At 31.6% G+C, this 20,946-nt stretch overlaps 2 protein-coding genes across 2 annotated transcripts in view; one reads left to right on the top strand and one right to left on the bottom strand.

The window, feature by feature from the left end:
* Nucleotides 1-20,946, bottom strand: part of LOC142231647 (protein obstructor-E-like) — a 595,922-nt gene that overhangs the window by 13,464 nt on the left and 561,512 nt on the right. The gene's annotated exons all lie outside the window — the stretch shown is intronic.
* Nucleotides 198-19,043, top strand: LOC142228235 (uncharacterized). Its single transcript, XM_075298619.1, has 7 exons — nt 198-345; nt 511-610; nt 801-896; nt 3,084-3,219; nt 13,771-13,824; nt 14,206-18,090; nt 18,682-19,043. Exons 3-7 carry the CDS (start codon nt 876-878, stop codon nt 18,897-18,899), a joined length of 4,314 nt encoding a protein of 1,437 aa, XP_075154734.1. The 5' UTR covers nt 198-345; nt 511-610; nt 801-875; the 3' UTR covers nt 18,900-19,043.

Here is a 20,946-nt window from a genome sequence, read left to right on the forward strand (position 1 = left end):
GCATATCTGTTGTTTGTGGATATTATAAAAAGATGCAACAATTTGTGTTAGCGTACGTGTTGATTTAGAAAAACTTATGATTTATGGGTATCTTAATGAGTATTCAGTAATCGTAATCGACTACTATAACGGTAAAAGTTTGAAAAAAAATTTTATCACTAGTGAAGCCGGCGTTTCGTGCCAAAAATTTAGTCAGTTTACCTGCAACAAGCGTTCTGAAATGGCGGCTTTTTTTACATTGGAATTTCTTTCTAGAAAAAAGTTGCCATCTAGAAGCTTGTTGCAGGTAAACTGTACACTGCAGAAGTTAATATTATAAATTGTGTTGTGCTTTGCTGTGTGAAGGTAAGTAATTGAAATCGGTTGGAGTAAAAATGCGACCTAGACTTATAAAAAATATGTTGACTGTTAAATAAAATCAATGATTTTTTTTAGTTGAAACCAAGAAGTATTTTTGGTTTCTCAGCATTTGGTACCTTGGTTTTTACAATTGCAATTATTTCTTTCTAGAAAAAAAAGTTGTCATCTGGAAGCCTGTTGCAGATAAACTATATACTGCAGAAGTTAATATTTTAAATTGTGTTGTGCTTTCGTGCTTTGCTGTGTGAAGGTAAGTAATTAATATAGCTCCCTATATATTTATATATATATTACCTTAAAACTGCCTTCCCTAACCCTAACTTGTTCAAAAATTTCCACGTGGAGTACAATTAATAGTAATGTAAAATGTGCTGAATTTGATTGAAATCGGTTGAGCATTTGGTAACATAGTTTTTTTAATTGCAATTATTTCTTTCTAGAAAAATGTCATCTGGAAGCCTGTTGCAGGTAAACTGTACACTGCAGAAGATAAAATTATAAATTGTGATGCGCTTATGGTGCTTTGCTGTGTGAAGGTAAGTAATTAATATAGCTCCCTAGGTTAGGTTAGGTTAGGTGGCAGCCCGATGTATCAGGCTCACTTAGACAATTCAGTCCATTGTGATACCACATTGGTGAACTTCTCTCTTATCACTGAGTGCTGCCCGATTCCATTTTAAGCTCAATGACAAGGGACCTCCTTTTTATAGCCGAGTCCGAACGGCGTTCCACATTGCAGTGAAACCAATTAGAGAAGCTTTGAAACCCTCAGAAATGTCACCAGCATTACTGAGGTGGGATAATCCACCGCTGAAAAACTTTTTGTTGTTCGATCGAAGCAGGAATCGAACCCACGACCTTGTGTATGCAAGGCGGGCATGCTAACCATTGTACCACATATATATATGTATATATATATTTCACCTTAAGACAAAACACTGTCTTCCGTAACCCTAACTTGTTTAAAAATTTACTCGTGGAGTACAATTAATAGTAACGTAAAATGTGCTAGATTTGATTGAAATCGGTTGAGATTTAGGTATATATAACACCTATATACATATTTCGCACAATTTTTACTCTAACCACAGAAGTTTAAGTTTCACTCCGATTTACTTGAAAGTTTGCACAGAGTAGAAGTAGCAATCTAAATTTTCATGTCAAATTTGGTTCAATTTGATTCAGATGTAGTTACCATATATATGTGCGTCCGATTTTGGTCGAAAATTTCTTGTTTTATACACCTATTTTTAGCGAGATCTGGGAAATCAAGATTTCTTTATTTTGTAATCATGTCCCATATGCTGTAATTGCATATCTTCCATAGAAACAAATTCATACTTTCCATAAAATCGGATAAAGAACTAAATTGATTAAAATTTAGCAACTTGAACTAATGATTTATGCGAATTTTGCTTAGATAGTAGACTAATTTCTCTGATATATGTTTTTTCCTCGCCTAAAAGCAAACTTTTCAATGAGGTGATTTTGTCCTTATAGTTAAGCCTATGTGGCTTAATGGGTATCTTTACAAGAAAGAAAATTTCGGTTGACTAATGTCAACTTGACTTTTATAATTCTCGAAAACTCTTCCAAATTAATGAAATCGTCTTTGAATCTGTTTATTTTTTATTTTGACTATAAAGCTAAACAGCGTCTTTAGCTCATGACAGGAGCAAACCTATCCAAATATTTCGCAAATGCTCCTGGAAGAAATTGAGATCACGTGACATCACATTCTAAATTAATCTTGCTTTGTATAATACAATAGGAGGAACCTTACAGCGGTTCAATTACAATGTGTCAAGTAGCACACTCACTTAATCAGTATATTCTCGGTTTCATGCGATTTGTAAAGATTTTGGACCGGGTTTTCAGCGTCTTATTATTTATAAATAAAAGACTTAATCACATACACTGAAAAAATATTGTAGTGAGGTAAAAAATTTCATGTCTAAAATACGAATGCCATTTTTGCTTAGCATAGAAGACACATTTCTCTAATATAAAGCTTTTTTCCTTGTCCAAAATTCGATAAACTTTTCAATGAAGTCGTGTTTTCCTTATAATTAAGTGATTTAACTTAAGAAAAATTTTTAGGGCTAATTTCAACTTGACTTTAATAATTCAGAAAAATTCTTTAAAATTAATGAAAATGTCTTTAAATTTGTTGTCTTTTTACATCTTGACTACAAAGCAAAAAATCCTTCAAAAATAGGACATGTTTTTCAAAACTTTATATTATATTAAAGACGTTTTTTACTTGAAACATAGCATAATTTTTACTGAAAGTCGAGTCTTAATTTGGAAAATTAAGTTGTTAACTCGTTTTTAAAAGACTTTGATAGCAAGAAAAAAGCTGAAAAAGCGAAAAATTAAAATTTGCTTTGCTAGAAGCAAGTGCACAAAACCCAAATTTAAAAGAGAATTGTGTCTGAAATGTATCCGTACTTGTATTCTATGCTTCTTTGGCTCGGAATCAATACCAAAATTTTTAAAGTAAAGACAAAATCGTTGGAACCGGACATGCTTTTTTCAGAGAACAAATCTTTCATTAGCCGGTGGATTATCCTCCCATTTTGTATTAATCAGATGATGAGGAAACAACCATTAATGTATATTGTCGTGGTTTTTTTCTGGACTGTTGATGTTTATGCTGCATGCCGCCTCTCATTCATTTTTGTCATGTCTAATGTAATCGTTTTTCAAAAATTTAATTACAGATGTATTCTTTAGTAAAAAGTACAAACAACAAATTGTACATTGTGGACTCCGCAAGTATAATATCTAAAGGAAAAAGGACGGTGATATTCACCAGATATGGAAAAACTGAAACGGGATTTCTGTTGGGAAAACATGGTGAGTACTTCGTTTGTTTCATAAATTTGTTTGCCTTTTTTCATCGAAAAAAAGGATATGCAGTCATACAGGATTAGCGTCAGTGTAAAAATATCCGCGTTTCAATAAATAATTACTCAAGGCCCAATTCCGTAGAATTAAGTTTGTTATGAACCCTGCAAGCGTTGTTTTAAGTGTAGATGTAACCGCTGAGTAAAATTTTGTTACCTTGAAATTACGAGTATAATTGTAGGATAAGGTATAGTGATAGGTTAGGTATAGTGACAGCCAGATCTGTGGAGCTGGAGTCGGAGCCGTAAAAATTTTGCCTATACCTCTTATACATATCTCTCGACCGATAAACCATAAATAAACTTTTGCGAAAATGCCTAAAAATGGCTTTAGATTTGAATATTTCCCATATTTTTTAATAAAATTGTGCCCACGGTTTGTTCAATCGAACCAAGAATAATCTACCTCAATGCTAAGAAAATTTTACCAGAAAACTACCAAATAAAAAATCTCGTTGGTAGTGTTCGATAAAATGTTTGTGGTTATTATTATGTTTCTTCAAACGAAATATTTTATTTTCCCAGCAAAAAAAAATTGGAAGTTCTTCTAAAGGCACAACTTTAGTTTAGGTTAGGTGGCAGCCCGATGTATCAGGCTCACTTAGACTATTCAGTTCATTGTGATACCACATTGGTGAACAACTTTAAATGCACTTCTAAAAATTTTCTCCCACAGATGTTCTTTATTTTAAATACTCAGGAAGTTCTTTTCATCATTAATTTTTTTTATAACTCGCTTTTTCATATTTTTAAAAAGTAATTTTAACTTTTTTTTGTTTCAAATAGATTAGAAATGGTTATTAAAATGGTGCAAATTACTTAGGGCGTTTTCGTTTCGCAAAAAATATGTTGCCTTGGTGTTACACTACTTTTTCCCTCATTGTATTTTCGCCCAAATGGTAGTGTCATTCCAAAGTTATTATTAATTCACAACATTTTGAGGGACACAGGAACCAAAATTTATGACAGTGTCCTTCATATGTGGCAATCAATTTCGAGAATGTTGCACCTTTTTCCCAATCGAAATCGCCATTAAATTTACTTCTCACCAGATAAATTCGTACTTCTCACCAGATTGTTCATTATTTCTTTAGATTTGTTAATCGTACTACAAATTCGTCCATCGTGAACTTCGTATGTAACTAAAGACATTCTTGCAATTTTGAACTCCAATTTTTTCCTTCAAACTACAAAGTTTTCTTTAACAAGTGGAAAAAAATAATTGTGTCTAATAAATTTTCTTGAATTTGCCGAAAAATATTTACTTATTTTTGTGATAACAGCGTAATGTCAGCGTTTGTAATACTGTTTAGTTAAAGTTTTCTAAAAATATAAAAATTTTCTAAAATTAACTAAATGTTTTCTTCCTGGTGAGTTCACTATTTTTTCAGTGTGTGGTCGTTTTCCACTATTCGAAGCAGGATCTTCATTATTCTGTTCAGAAATGATCTTGCAGATGCACTTGTTCGGTGTAAGCAAAAGGAAAAAAAACCTAAAAAACCTACGTCCGTCTACATTGAAACTCTATAAACAAATTTTTGATGCTAGTCATCTACAACCAAACTTTCTCTAATTTCGCTCAGCGATTTATCTTCTGACACCAACAATAGACCGATATTGCCCCCTTTTCATTTTTCTACAATTGGTCGCTGCCTCTTCCACAAGTGGTAAAAACATACATTTGAGTGTTCTGAATGAACTTTTACTACACAGTAATAAAACAGTCTTGCTAAAGTTGCTGCCGTGGTATATCCTTTCACAGTAATGCTGATGACATTTCTGAATGTTCCAAAGCTTTTCTATATAACATGAGTCCATTCGGGCTCGGCTGTAAAAAGAAGTTCCCTTGATAAAAAAAAGAAGCTCAGACTATGTAGCATCACAATGGGCTGAATGGCGATTTTGATTCTAATAAAAAATACAAAATTCTCGAAATTAATTGCAAAGCATAAACGGCTTTGTAATTTGGATTTAGGATTCTCACAATATTATGAAATATCCAGCAAAAATTTTTTGAAGTTGTTCTAAAGGCACAACTTTAAAGCACTTCCAAAAATGTCCTACCAAAGATGTTCTTTATTGTAACTACACAGGAAATTCTTTGAATTAAATTTTGTATAACTCGATTTTTTCATATTTTAATAAGCAATTAATTTTTTTTGTTTCAAATAGATTAAAAACAGAATTAATAATATGGTACAAATTATTTAAGTTTTGTAAAAAGAATGCTAAATCCCTTAAAGAAAAATTGCGAATTTTTGAAAATATTTGAAGTCAAACGTTTCAAGCAAGCGAATGCTAAGCGAATCACATCCAAAGCAGTGAATTTAGATCACACCTTAAGAAGTAATGCAAATTCAGTGCATCGCCTGTTGAAATGTTGGACATCCGTCCTATGACAAGCACATGTTAAATCATAGCTTCTACGCCTATTTTGCTTCCGGATCTAAAGAGTACATTTTCACAACTTTTTTGGCGACGCTTTTTTGCTGGGTTATTCTAGAAGTTTATTTTATTATTTATTAACACTCCTAATAGCGAACATTTGTTTGAGTGTATAAATATCCCTTTAATTGTAAATGTGTCGAAATTCTAAATATGTTTAGGTTGCACCACAAGAGAATGTTACTACTTCTACAAAAGGACACTTTGATAGTAAAAGTTTATTTCTATAGAAGATATTGTTAAACTTTTATTTTATCAATATTTTATATCTAAAAGAAATTTGTGAAGTAACTCTTAGTTGGAGAGAAATATTTTGAATCAAACAAACAAAAATTAAGTATTCTACAAATATACCAAACAGTATAAAACATTTTTAGTAAAAAAAAATCTACCATTTTGGTAAAATTCTACAAACTGTGGCAACCGTGATCGTGCTCGGATCCAGGACATTAATTAGCCAATATAAATTTTGTCTAAAAAATTTTGTCCAAATCGATTCAAATATAAATATATCTATACGGGGACATAAATCTTTATACATGGCAACAAACAAATTTAAAGAATTTGATATGGTGCCGAAAACGTAGATCTAGAAATTGGTGCAGGGTATAACATTGTCGACTTTAGACTTTCCTTATTTGTTTTTACATAACACCAATATAGCCCGATACCAGAATTTTACTTCTTAAACTTGAAGCTGAAATATTTAAAAAGTTCTTGCTTTTATAAATATATGTGCTGAAAAATGTTGGTGTCTGTTCATATTGTCGGGACCTCTATGTAGATTTATGTCATAATTAAATTTATTGACAATATGAACCAATTAGTCTACATTTCTTTTAGACCTCTAAAATGCTAAGGTTAGTCGGTATGCAATTGTGAAAATTAGAGCTTTTTATACATATAAATAAATAATTTATATCGGTTCATTTTTGTTGGGGAGCACCTTGAAATTCGAAATGAGTGTTATTAAAATGCGATTTAGTTATATTACTCGGAGTCGAGGGTGATGAACAATGCTGGAGCAAAATTGGCTCGACTCCACAGGCCTGGTAACAGCTCGATATTTCAGGCTAACTTAGTCTATTCAGCTCATTGTGATACCACAGTGCTTAATAACCCCTGTTCACTGAGTGCTGCCCAATTCTATGTTTAGTTCAGTGACAAGGACCTCCTTTTTATAGCCGTGTCCGAACGGCGTTCCACATTGCGTTGAAACTACTTAGGGAATCTTTCAAACACTTAAAAAATGTCAACAGCATTCCTGAAAGGGGATACTCTATCACTGAAAAAGTTTTTAGTGTTCGATCGAAACTGGGGTTCAATCCACTAAACTATGTGTATGCAAGGCGGGGCCTTGCCTCGCTTGAAATTGTAGGCCAGCACCAAAAAAGATGCATCATATTTTCTAGCCAATCACACTCACTCAAATTTCATAATCACTCAAAAAAACTGCAGTATGGATTCCAAAAATCCAAATTTCAGGTGAAAATTGAAGTTCCGGCATTCAGATTGTAGTGCACCCAGAGAAGGAATATGATAACCTCAAACATGTTTCAAGAGCACCATGTTACTTTTTGACAGCGACCATGTAGCATTTTTGTCGCAAAAATATTCTTTTCTCGTTAAACATAACATGCTTTACGAAATCAGATGCATAATTTCCAAGAAAAGAAGATGGTTTAGACAAACATGCTACATGTTTTCCGTGAAAAGTAACATTTTGTTCGTGGAACATGGTTATGGTGATCATATTCCTTCTCTGCGCGTGTAAAGATTGTCTTAAATAAAATATTTCATTAAAAAAATAAAGACAATCAAAATGACGGACTGCGGTCGTACTTGAAACTTCCAAGTTATCTAGAACGTTACAAATCTGCATATATTGATGTTCGGCACAAAAAAGTCCATACGGACAGCAATGGGCTTTCAGAAACCCAATTCGTATGTAATTGATAACATTTGCTATCAAGCATCTTGATCTTGCTTCTTCCATAATATGGATTAAAACACCAAATCCATTTTCCTTAATTCAAAACCGGTTCCTTTATTTGTTGCCGAAACATATATGGAATATAAAAACATAACAAATTAGATAATAATGCATAGCATTTTATCCGATTACGCCGTCATTAATGTTTTTGGTGACTTCTTGTTTCGCGTCGATCTCTGCATTTGTATGTAACTAAATACAATCAGTGGATTTTATTAAAATAGTCACGATGCAAATAATTACATTATATTTGTTACGTTTTCAATTATTTATGCGCTCGAAAAAAGGAATTGATCAGAATTGAATACGTACTTTTTTGTATTAAAAATACGCAATGTTGCCAACAGCTCGTTTTTTTAAGAATAGTGTGGTGATTCAAGGCAAACTTAGATATGTTGCTGGTGAATATAGAAAAAACATAACTCATAGCCTACTCAGTTATGGAATTTTTTACATAAATTTTTTATTTTATTATGACGAGTACAAGGGATAACAGCTCTGTTCGTACACAAAATAAAGTTGAATAATTATCATTAATACGTGAACGTTCATTAAATAATTGACTTTAATCGTAAAAATTATCAACCAATAAACGTATGCATGAAAGTAACATGTCATTTAAATTGATCGAAAACGGCTTAACCTGTATGAAATGTAGTAAACGTCCACAAACCTCTTCAAGAGTATTTTAGTTACTTAGAACAGAATTTATATTATTTTCCTAATACCCGAATACATTTTTATACACAGGTTGCAAGGCGGGGATGCTAACCATTGCACCAGGGTGTAGAAAAGCTTATCTTTTATTCGCTTCAAATTGTAGGCCAGCCCGAAAGGTCCATCTTTCAAAAAAAGATGCACCATATTTTCTAGCCAAACACACTCACTCAATTTTTACCCGTATCTGTACCAGAATTTCATAATCACTCACAAAAACTGCAGTATGGATTCGAAAAAACCAAATTTCAAGTTTAAATTGAAGTTCCCGCATTCAGATTGTAGTGAACCCAGAGAAGGAATATGATAACCTCAAACATGCTTCAAGAGCACCATGTTACTTTTTCACAGCGACCATGTAGCATTTTTGTCGCAAAAATATTCTTTTCTCGTTAAGCATAACATGCTTTACGAAATCAGATACATAATTTTCTAGAAAAGTACATGGTTTCGACAAACATGCTACATGTTTTCCGTGAATAAGTAACATTTTGCTCTTGGAACATGGTTATCGCTATCATATTCCTTCTCTGCGTGTGTAAAGATTGTCTTATATAAAATGTTTAATTAAAAAATTAAGACAATCAAAACGACGAAATTATAATACAACAAAGTGACGGACTGCGGTGGTACTTGAAAATTCCAAGTTATCAAGCACGTTACAAATCTGCATATATTGATAGTTCGGCACAAAAAAGTCCTTACGGACAGCAACAGGAGTGGGCTTTTGGAAAACCAATTCTTATGTAATTGACTACATTTTCTATTACTAAGCATCTTGGTCTTGCTTCTCCCATAAATATGAATTAAAACACCAATTTTCCTTAATTTGAGACCGGTTCCTTTATTTGCTGCCGAAACACGTATGGGATATAAAACATATCAAATTAGTTAATAATTTCAATGCATATCATTTTATACGATTACGCCGTCAGTAATATCTTTTTGGTGACTTCTTGTTTCGCGCCGATCTCTGCATTTGTAGTTAACTAAATACAATCAGTGGATTTTATTAAAATAAATAGTCACGATGCAAATAATTACATTATATTTGTTATTTGCTACGTTTTCAATTACTTAAGCGCTCGAAAAGGGAAATTGATCAGACTTGAACACGTACTAAACACAATTCTTACATTTTTGTATTAAAAATACACAATGTTGCCAACAGCTAGTTTTTTTTTAAAGAATAGTATGGTGATCAGGGCTGCCAATAAAATTAAAAAAAAAATCGTCACTTTTCGGAAAAAATCGTCATAATCGGCATTTGCATTTTAGAAATCGTCAAAAAATCGGAAATGTAAATTATATAAATGATTCATATACAAAACAGAAAATTTATGTACACATCATTGGATTTCAATAAAAAAACATAAAAATCATAAAAACATTTCGTTATTTTTGTATAAAAAATATATTTTTCTAAAATATTGTTTGTAATTCAGTAACATTTTTATTTAAAAATAAAATATAATGAAACTCAAGAATGATCCCATGTTTTCCAAATCAGATAATTGTTTTTGGTGTATTCGATAGATATGTCTATATGTGGTTATTTTTTCCCCGTACTAGAATTTCACCATAATTAGTAAAAGTTTCTATTGCAAATTCTGAGTAAATCATTATCAATTTTGGTATTAAAACAACTTGAGTTATTTAATTTTAGGACATGTTTTCAAAGAATATTGCTTCCTATAAATTATTCTCAAGCTATCATCTAATATTAGTTTACCTGATTAATAATTTTCACGTTTGCTGTATAGTGTGAGGAATCATGAATTTGTACGAATTTTGACAAAACTCGAAAAGCCAAAGTACTCCACATTATATTTCCGATTTTTTTTGCCAAAAGGTGGGTATTAAGATCGAGTTTAGCCGCTAAAAGCGTCATTTTTTCACGATTACTTTTCTTTAATAATCCATTTTAAGGAATACAAACTTTGTGAACATTTGCTTTGGGCTTTTCCCCATCAAGTTATAATAAAATTTGCAACAAATATGTATATTTTCATGCATTTTTCTTACTGATTTAGTTTTCACTTTAGCGATTTTAGCGGCTAAACTCGAACTTAATACTCACCTAAAAATTGTAACACATATATTCAAAAATTTCTTCAAAATATAAAAAAGTTTAACTCCTTAAACTATGTATCTAAAGAACGGAACTAATAGTCAAAATCGGAAACAATCGGAGTTGTTTGAGTAAAAAATCGTCAAAATGACGATAAATCGGCAAAATTGGCAGCCCTGGTGGTGATTCAAGGCAAGCTTAGATATGTTGATGGGATGAAAATAGAAAATCAAAAACATATGTAATAACTCTTGGCCTACTCAATGTTGCCAACAGCTTGTTTTTTAAAGAAATAGTGTGTGATTCATGGCAAACTTAGATATGTTGCTGGTGAATATAGAAAAAACATAACTCATAGCCTACTCAGTTATGGAATTTTTTACATAAATTTTATATGTTATTATGACGAGTACAAGGGATAACAGCTCTGTTCGTACACAAAATAAAGTTGAATAATTATCACTAATACGTAATTGACTTGAATCAAAAAAAATTATCAATAAACGTATGCATGAAATTATGTCATGTAAATTCATTGAAAACGGCGGCATAGCCTGTATGAAATGTAGTACACGGTCACAAACCTCTTCATGAGTATTTCATTTACGTAGACCAGAATTTATATTATTTGCCTAATACCCGATTACATTTTTATACACAGGTTAGAGGATTAAAAAATATTTTAATATCAAAATTTAAGAATTGAAATTCATCCAAAACGCATACTTCAAAAAGTTTTGAATCCAAAAAATTTCACAGAGTATTGTAAAATGTCAAATAAATATTAACATTTTTGCAAGGAAACTTCATGATTCTAATACTATTATTATAAACTAGATAACAAACTAACTAAAACCGTCGACTATTAGTAGCGGCGTTTTTTATTCTTAAAAATTTATTGTGTCATCATCATTGCTACAGAGAGTTGGCTAATTACACTACAGAGAGTTGGCTAATTACACTAGTTTACAAAATAAAACTTAAATTTGATTAGAGGTGACTTTTCTTATGTTTGTCTGCTAAATTTGAAAATGAAATTTAAGTTTTTTTACGAAACAGTTTTTGAGATATCCATGACTGAACTGTAGTATGTGTAGTTATGTTATAATTGGCCATGTGACTTTTAAATAACAAATAAATTATGAATATGAATACGAAACAGTGTCCATTGTCGGTAGGTGACATACAGAACTTTACAACAATTCCGTTCAATTTCCAAAATAAAGCTAACCGGAGAGAAGATATTTGCAATTTACGTCCTGTTAACTGGAGTTAAAGACTGACGGAGCTACATGAAAATGGCAGTTAAGCGAGTATCACTTAAAATTTGATAATTTTATTAAAACATTGTAACCAAATTATAACGATGAAGTGGATTATTTTGATTATTTGGTTATTTATAAGTAATTTTCGCCCAATTTAGTAAAATAGAATTGAAGTAAGGATATATTTACATTTTCCTTAAATTGGGTGTGTCTTCATATATTGCTAAAGAAATTTTAACAATTTTCCCTTCAAAATTTGACATTTTCTTAACAGAATAAAAATTATTATAGTTAAAAAATTATCTTCAACTTGACAAAAATTAGTACATTTAGGACCAAATGACTATTGAAAAGTTTATCGATTTTAGGAGAGGGAAAAAAATTTTATATCTTCAATGCTAAGCAAAACTCGCATTCGCATTGTAGGGTCTAGGAATCTACCCTCAAGTCAACCTTTTTTATAGTAGTTTTTTTTATAATATATATACATATGTGTATTTAAAGAAAATCTTTTCAATAAAGCGAAAAGAAGCAACTTTATACAGTGAAAAAAAAGGTGTACATCTATTTGAAATAAATTGTGAAACGATGTTATCTCAAGCTATAATTTAATCCGGTGTTCTCACCAAGCATGTTTTGGGGTTTGAAATGTTTTCCCTTTATATTTATGCACTTCAAAACGAGTCGTTTTCGCCATACTAAAAACAAGTTAAAAACACAAGTTTTCCTCCAAACCACGTCAATTTTAGAATGCGAACCCACCTATTTTGGAATATACCCCAAATAACATACCCTATTCAAAATATATGTCAAAATATTGAAATATGTTTCATAGAACAAAAAAGAATAAACAAAGGCTTTTAAGAACATGGACATGTGAAAATAACATAAAAATTTTTTTCCCTTTGCGCTCGCGGTAATTATTTGGACATAGGTTGCATATATGTGAATTTCGAGTAAATGTGAATTTCTAGTTTCCATGGTAACTGTCAAACTAAAACATCTCAACCCGGTGTGAACGGTGAAATGTTTTGGAAAAACGAATGAGGAAAACGAGTCGGTGGGAACATAGCATAAGGTATAAGTAATATATAATTACTTCATATGCTTCAAATCGTTTCATAAATTATTTCAAATTGGTATACAACTGTTTTCTACTCACTGTACATGCAAATTTTACGGTTTTACTAAATTTACTCATAAATAAAGAAATTATGTCTATTCTTTAATAAAAACGAGATAATTAGTAGTAAAACAGAAAATTGACGTCAAATGTTGTTTATCATAGGGATATAAATTTGAACTTTCTGAGAGGTAATTGCTTTGTAATAACTGCCACAAAAAATTCGTCAATAAAACTAACTTAAGTAGATTTAACATCACCATTTTCTTTAATTAACTTGAAGTAGTACCATAAACTGCAATTCGATTGAACAGATTTGTGGTCATTTTTTATTTATTTCTATAATATTGAACTGAATTGTTGTAAAGACACTTACTTCATAATACTGCAGCAAACATTTTATTATTATAAATAACAAACCACAGTTTTTTCTGTGCTCCGTTTAGATCATGAAATTTTGTTAATTTTAGTAAATTTTTGCCAAATGTGAGAAAAGGTTTCTTAGTTGAAAAATTTTGCATACTTTAGTGGCGTAAACTATAAATAAAAAAAGTTTTATACATATTAAGTACATAATTTTTCTAAATTTTAAAATAGTTTATATTTTTCTGGAATGGGTGAAACTTGCTTAAATTGTATTCATAATGCTTATATTCTCTAATGAATAAATTTATCTCAAATTACACATGGCACGAAATTCGTATAGCGTTAAAGACATTTTAACAATTTTAAAATCCAATCTTTTTCCACCAAAATATGAAATTTTCTTAACAAGAGAAAAAATGTTCCTTCAATTTCATAAAAATACTAAATTATTTGTATCATGAATCATCGTTTTTATTAGGCTTAACAGAATTGTCTTTTTCGTTACTTATTTACAATTTCAGATGTTCGGTCAGTTTTGGTTCAAAAGAAAGAAGAATTTACCAAAACTGGAGAAGGTAAGTGCGCCCAAAATTTTTATTTGTATTTCAATAAATTTGTAGTAAATAGTTTATCTTCTCAACTTAATCGGATTTTACAAATTTTTACGTTTCGCTTTTTTCGAAGTTTAGAAAACTTGAAAGTGTCGACATATGTTGAGTGGCCAATCAATCTTGTCGATTTGACTTCTTTTTTTAAAACAATCAGAAGTGTTTAAGTGAAGTTTGGACACTACAAAAAGTCGATTTCAACTTTTCTATTTTTTGATAAGATAAAAAGACAATAGACGAGATTTTAGGAGTACAACTACCATAACTTGATTGTTTGTGAAAAACTTTAGTTTTTATATTTACTCTTTGAAAGTTGAAGGTATTTTTTCCTTCTAATATGCATTATAGAAACACCTAAAAGCGAACAGACAGAGCCTCAAAATCGTTCAGCGTTGTTTGAAGTGCTTCAAAAACCTGGCGTATCTACTAATTTACCCAAACACAATGAATCCAAATTTACCTCGAGCAAAATATCGTACCTTCTTCGTCGACCTTCTCAATTCTCTGCCTCCGTCGAAACTGCATCTCCAACAACTTCAACCAAAATGTCTTCGAACGAAATGTACTCTTCAACACCAAATGACGCTCCTAAACATTCATGTGAAACAGCTAGTTATAATGAAATATTAGATTCACATTGCAATGAGCAATTAGAGCCTCAAAACTCTTCAGAGATATTTAAAGTGCCCCACAAATCCAACATATATACTTCTTTGTCTAAAAACGATGCTTCCGTACTGACTTCAATTTCAAAAAATATCACTTCGATAGCGGAGACAACATCTTCCGTAATCTTACCCGAAAACGCAATTGATACAAACTTGAATGTAGATTTAGATGTTCCGCGTATGAAGAAGAAACAAACGAAACACCATCGCAATACACCGTACCTACTTCGTCGATTTTCCCAACTCTCTGCCACCGTCGAAACTGCATATCCAACAACTTCCACCAGAATGTCTTCGAACGTAATGTGCTCTTCAACACCAAAAAGTGCTCCTCAACATTTATTTAAATCTCGTTGTCAAACTTCAGGGATATTTCACATGCCTCAAAAAACCGACATGTCTTCTTCTTTATCTAAAAAGCATGATTCCATAATGACTTCTAGCGAAATTTCAAAAAATATGATTTCAATAACCGAGACAACAATTGATCCAAAACCTAATATAGATATATGTGTTCCGAAGATGAAGGAGAAAGCAGCGAACCAACCTTGCGATTCACTTTATATTCCACGTCAAACTTCACAATTCTCTACCATCGTCGAAACTGCATTTCCCACAACTTCAACCAAAATGTCTTCGGATGCAATGTGCTCTTCAACACCAAATAGCGCATCTAAACATTCATGTGAAATATCTCGTTATAATGAAATTTTAGATTCACATTGTACCGAACAATTAAAGCCTCAAAACTCTTCAGAGATATTTGAAGTGCCGCAAAAATCCATTATATTTACTTCTTTGTCTAAATACGGCGCTTCCATATTGACTTCAAAGGAAATTGCAAAAAATTTGACTTCGATAGCGGACACAACATCGCCCGAAATCTTACCCGAAAACACAATTGATTCAAACTTGAATGTAGATTTAGTTGTTGCGCGTATGAAGAAGAAACAAACGAAACATCATCGCAATACACCGTACCTTCTTCGTCGACCTTCCCAACACTCTGCCACCGTCGAAACTGCATATCTAACAGCTTCCACTAAAATGTCTTCGAACGTAATGTGCTCTTCAACACCAAAAAGTGATCCTCAACATCTATGTGACTCTCGTCAAACTTCAGGGATATATCACGTGCGTCAAAATCCCGGCGTATCCACTTCTTTATCTGAAGACGATGATTCCATAATGAATTCCAGCGAAATTTCAAAAAATATGATTTCAATAGCCGAGACAACAATTGATCTAAAACCGAATGTAGATACATGTGTTCCTGAGACGAAGGAGAAAGCAGCGAACCACCTTTGCGATTCACTTTATCTTCCACGTCGATCTTCTCAATTCTCTACCACAGTCCAAACTGAATTTTCAACAACTTCAACCACAATATCTTCGAACGTAATGTGCTCTTCAACACCAAATAGCGCTCCTAAATATTCTTGTGAAACACCTCGTTATAATGAAATTGTTGATTCACATTGCAAAGAACAATTAGATCTTCAAAACCCTTCAGAGATATTTCAAGTGCCTCAAAAATCCATCATATCTACTGCTTTGGCTAAAAACGATGCTTCCATATTGACTTCAAGCGAAATTTCAAAAAATATGACTTCGATAGCGGAGACAACACCATCTGAATTCCTACCCGAACAATCAATTGATTCAACACCAAATGTAGATGTATCTATTATAAATGATAACATAAATTTAAAAAAATTGAGCGTTCCACATACAAAGGAGAAGACCAAAAAACACTTTTGTTTATTTTGTAAAACTCTACAGACTAAATTTGCCAGACACATATTTCTTAAACACAAAAATGATAACAAAGTTCACCTAGCATCCAAAATGCCGAAGAAGAGTGTTGAACGTATAAAAATAATAGATGAATTGAGAAAGAAGGGTGATTTTTTGTACAATACGCGGTCCGAATACAATGGGGGCATTTTAATAACGAGAAGGAATCAGCAAAAAAATTTCAAGAATAAAGCTTACGACTATGTGTGCTGTAAAGACTGCAAGGGATTTTACTCCAAAAAATCAATTCGCGTTCATCGTCGCATATGTGGAGGTGTTACAAAAACGAAGTCAACAAATATCGAAAGTCGAAAATTAACGCAGTATTGCCATCCTGAAGCAAATGATATAATGAAAACGCAAGTTTTACCCAAGTTAAACGACGATAAAATCCGGCGAGCACTTGTACATGACGAATTAATTATAAAATATGGCAATAAACTTGCAGACAAATATACTGATGTTTATACAGATTCTCATAACTTCGATATGGTGAGAGCACATTTACGATTACTAGCTCGTTTTAAAATAGCAATGAAGAAACATGACCGTGGCATAAAAGAACTCAAAGACGTTTTCAAACCCCAGCTTCATGATAAATGTATAGATGCACTACGAGATGTTTCAAGCTGGGACCAAGCTTTAGGTTGGTACAAACATCCTCAAACTGCCATATCTCTTTCAGCAGTATTAAAAAAATGTGCATTCAAATTAAGGACTGAGTATATTAAAATTCAATCGGAGGAAAAGAAGAAGGAAGTGGAAGACTTCATTCTTTTGTGGGAAGAGGAAGTCCCCACAGTTGTGCATAAAAGAGCTTTGGAAGATCAGACGAATATGAAGCGTGATAAAAATGTGGTGTTGCCAAAGAAAGATGATATAAACAAATTATACAAATTTTTGCTGGGCAAAATAAAAAAAAGCGTTACTTCCTTACAAAAGAAATTCTCATTAAAATATTGGGCAAGTTTGACACAATCTTCTTTGACTCTGATTCAAGTATTTAATAGACGTAGGGCTGGCGAAATCGAAAAACTTAAAATTTCCAATTACACCAAAAGAGAATCTGTTACCCACAATATGGAAAAAGAGCTGTTAAAAACGAATTCCATAGAGAGTGTTGAACATGCGCAAAAATTTGTACGAATCGAAATGAGGGGAAAATTAAGTCGTGGTGTGCCAATTTTGTTAGATTCCATAATGATGAATGCTGTGGACACATTATTGAAGTATCGATCGAAAGCCGGATTAACAGAAGATAACAAATACGTTTTCGCCAACCCTACTGCCGGACCAACATCAAAAAAATATTACCGAGCTTGTGAACTTCTTAAAAAATTTGCTGAAGAGTGTGGTGCTGAAGAGCCAAATACTTTGCGAGGGACAACACTTCGCAAACACTTTGCTACATATGTTTCCGTAATAAACGCAGAAGACGCTGAAGTGGATAAAGTTGCTAATTTCATGGGACATCATAAGGACATCCATAAGTCGCATTACCGCCAGACTGTGCCAGCTGCGGAAATTTATTGTGTATCGAAAATTTTGACGGCGGCTATTGGCGAAGAGGCAGAAGTTGAGATTCCGGAAAAAACAAATCGAACCGAATTGATAAATCAGAACATGGGTGTAGGAAATGATGTATCCAGCGGGAAGAGAATTGAGAAAAAAAACGACAATGACGGAATGCAAGATGCATCTGAAGAGAACGTTTCCAAAAATGAATATACCGATGACAGTTTCGGGTCTCAAAAAAAAAGAAGAAGCAGTAAGTAACATATTCCAAATACAATTCACCTTCACTATGGACAATAAATATTGGAGCTGAATTGTTTGGATATACACAGTATTTCAAACCTATTTTCTACTTCGTCTAAAAGTCGGCAGTAAATCCGCATTATCGTGCGGAAACAGTAATTTCTCACGCTTCCTTTTCTTTAAGTACACACTTTAAAGAAAATAAAGTTTTTGACTCGTAGCATTGGATCATATCACTCTAAGTTATAAATAAAATTAAAAAATAAATACATTTGTATAAATTTTATGGGTTTTGCTATCTATTTTATTCTCAACAATTTTTCAAATTGAATTCTAATGATATCTTTGAAAAATGATTGAAAATTTGTTTGAAATAAGCATTTTTACAGTGACTTTTTGAGTGTTTTAAATAACTAAAATTATATAATAAATATATTTAGGGAAACAAGTTCACTTTAACAATTGCATCCCTAAAATATCTTTATTATAAGTAATCAATATATTTCAAATCTACTAAACTTTTATTGAGTGTAAATAACTTTTACTATAATTAAAAATCTTTTATTACTAGCAACACTTACTAATACTATCTAACTTTTAGCATCACCTTATGGCAAAACTACTCGGCGTAGATGGAGTGCAGCTGAAAAGGACGCAATATTTTCCGAATTTGGAGATGTCATGCTTCTAACGAAACTACCCAGAACAAGGGAATGTTTGAGGGCAGTAAGGAAGCACGAAGCTTTAAAAGGAAGGACACCGCAGCAAGTAAAAGCCTGGATAAACAACACAATACAATCAAAAAAAGACAAAAACTAGAACGTTTCATTGGATATGAAACATTTTATTTAAATTTCAACAGAAATCCGTACTGAATATGTATTCAACTTTGACTCCGAGTTTTCATTTTGCTCATAGTTGTTTTTATTTGTTGAAACTACAATCGTCGCTGAAATCGATTTGCGAATTTTTTGATCAATTGTAATATATAATCTTAAAATTAAACACACTGAATTGATTATTTCAATGGAAGTATGAAACACAATTTAACGCAAAATTTATGGAAAATTAGACTCATGCCCGAACAAACATTCGCAAATTGGTTTTTGTAATTATTATTATTATTTCACCAGATACAAAATGACCAAATACAAAATGAACTTCGAAGTCACTATCGTTAAATACAATTAAATGCAAATATAAGAGCTAAAATATTGTATGTATATGTTGGTTTGGGTTATGTCAGACATATAAAAAGTATTTTCTCAATTAAAACACGCACTAGTCATATAATTAAAGGTTTCATTTGAAATGAAACATTTCATACTATATTAATTTTTTTTGTTTTGTTTTCCTCATATTTTTTATCTGGTGAAACTACAACCGTCGCAATATTATTTGGCATATTTGCATACAGGTTTTTGAAATGATGATGATTTCACCAGATAAAATAAAATCGAAAGCAATTAGTGAATATAATCTACACAATTTCATTTGAAATGAAAAAAATGTTTAATTTGATTTTTCTCAGTACACACTAAAGTTAGATAAAATTAAATATAAGAACCAAAATATTACATATGTACTTGCTGGTTTGAGTTATGTGAGATCTCATTTATAAGTATTTTATTAATTAATTAAAATATCCTTCTATTCATCCATTCATTTAATATGTGTAATAATTTCCTATCAAACTTTAAATAAACTTTATAAATATAAACCTTCTCATACACTTCAAAATAATTGACGTTTTTATTGTTTAACAATTCTCTAACGAAAAGAATGTAGTAAACTTCTCATTGAAGATGTTCAGTTTTTAAAAATTGGCATCTTTACCTAAAATGAATTTTTGTTCAACTATGGTTAATTGAATTTTATTTTCAGAAAAATATTACTTCAAATATGATATAATTTCTACTCGAGTGTACATTTTGAATTTAAAGCATCAATTGAGATAATTTGTCTGCTTTATATTGAACTCTTTTTTAATAAAAAAAAAACACGAAAAACACTTTCATGATCTTCAAAAAAATTTCTTTCTACAAATTGAGCAATTGAAAAATAAGTTAATTGGAATCTGGTAAGTTGTAAAGTTACTTATCCTCAACAATTTAAATATATGTTTATGAATCTGAAACATGGCTCATGCTTTTGGACTTTCGAGGCAAATTGTAACAAATGGTAACAAAAACTGTAACTATTATTAAAAAAAGGCTATATTGTTCAAGTAGTTATTCCAGCCTTCATTTAGGCTTTCTATGCGGAACTCATATTATATATAAGGATTTCGATTACAAATGTATTGACATATCGTCATATGAAGTCAAAAAGGACGTAAGATACAAAAAATTCAAAATAGACTCAGATGGATTACTACACTCATAGAAAAAAGTCTGCTAAAAACAGCAGTCGATGTCTGCTGTTATATTTTTGTACATCAGGGACTAATGAACAACTATTTATAAAAAATTTTAGGGTATAAATTTTTCCCCAAAGCATATTTAAGAACCTAAACTAGTTATTGGTTATTTTTGTACTTTTTTGCTGTTATGCCTCAATTCGATAATTATTCAGATTTTTAGTCAAATTCTATAGATATTCATAAAATATTGTTTTAATTAAGTTAGTATAGCTCCTAAGTTAACACTTTAATTTGTCTCAGCCAAAATAAAACATGTTTTATTGTAATCGAGCTTAAAAAATAACAGGAAATGTTTGCTATTTCAGCAAATATTGACTGCTCTCCCTTTTTCAGCAGACTTTCTGCTGTTTTAGCAGACTTTTCTGCTGTCCCTCTCTTAATATTTTAGGGGCAATAAAATAAAATTAAAGTCTTAATCGATAAACTGTCCGTCTGCATAGTAGT

The sequence above is a fragment of the Haematobia irritans genome, chromosome 3 (assembly GCF_050003625.1).
Source record: "Haematobia irritans isolate KBUSLIRL chromosome 3, ASM5000362v1, whole genome shotgun sequence".
Lineage (NCBI taxonomy): Eukaryota > Metazoa > Arthropoda > Insecta > Diptera > Muscidae > Haematobia > Haematobia irritans.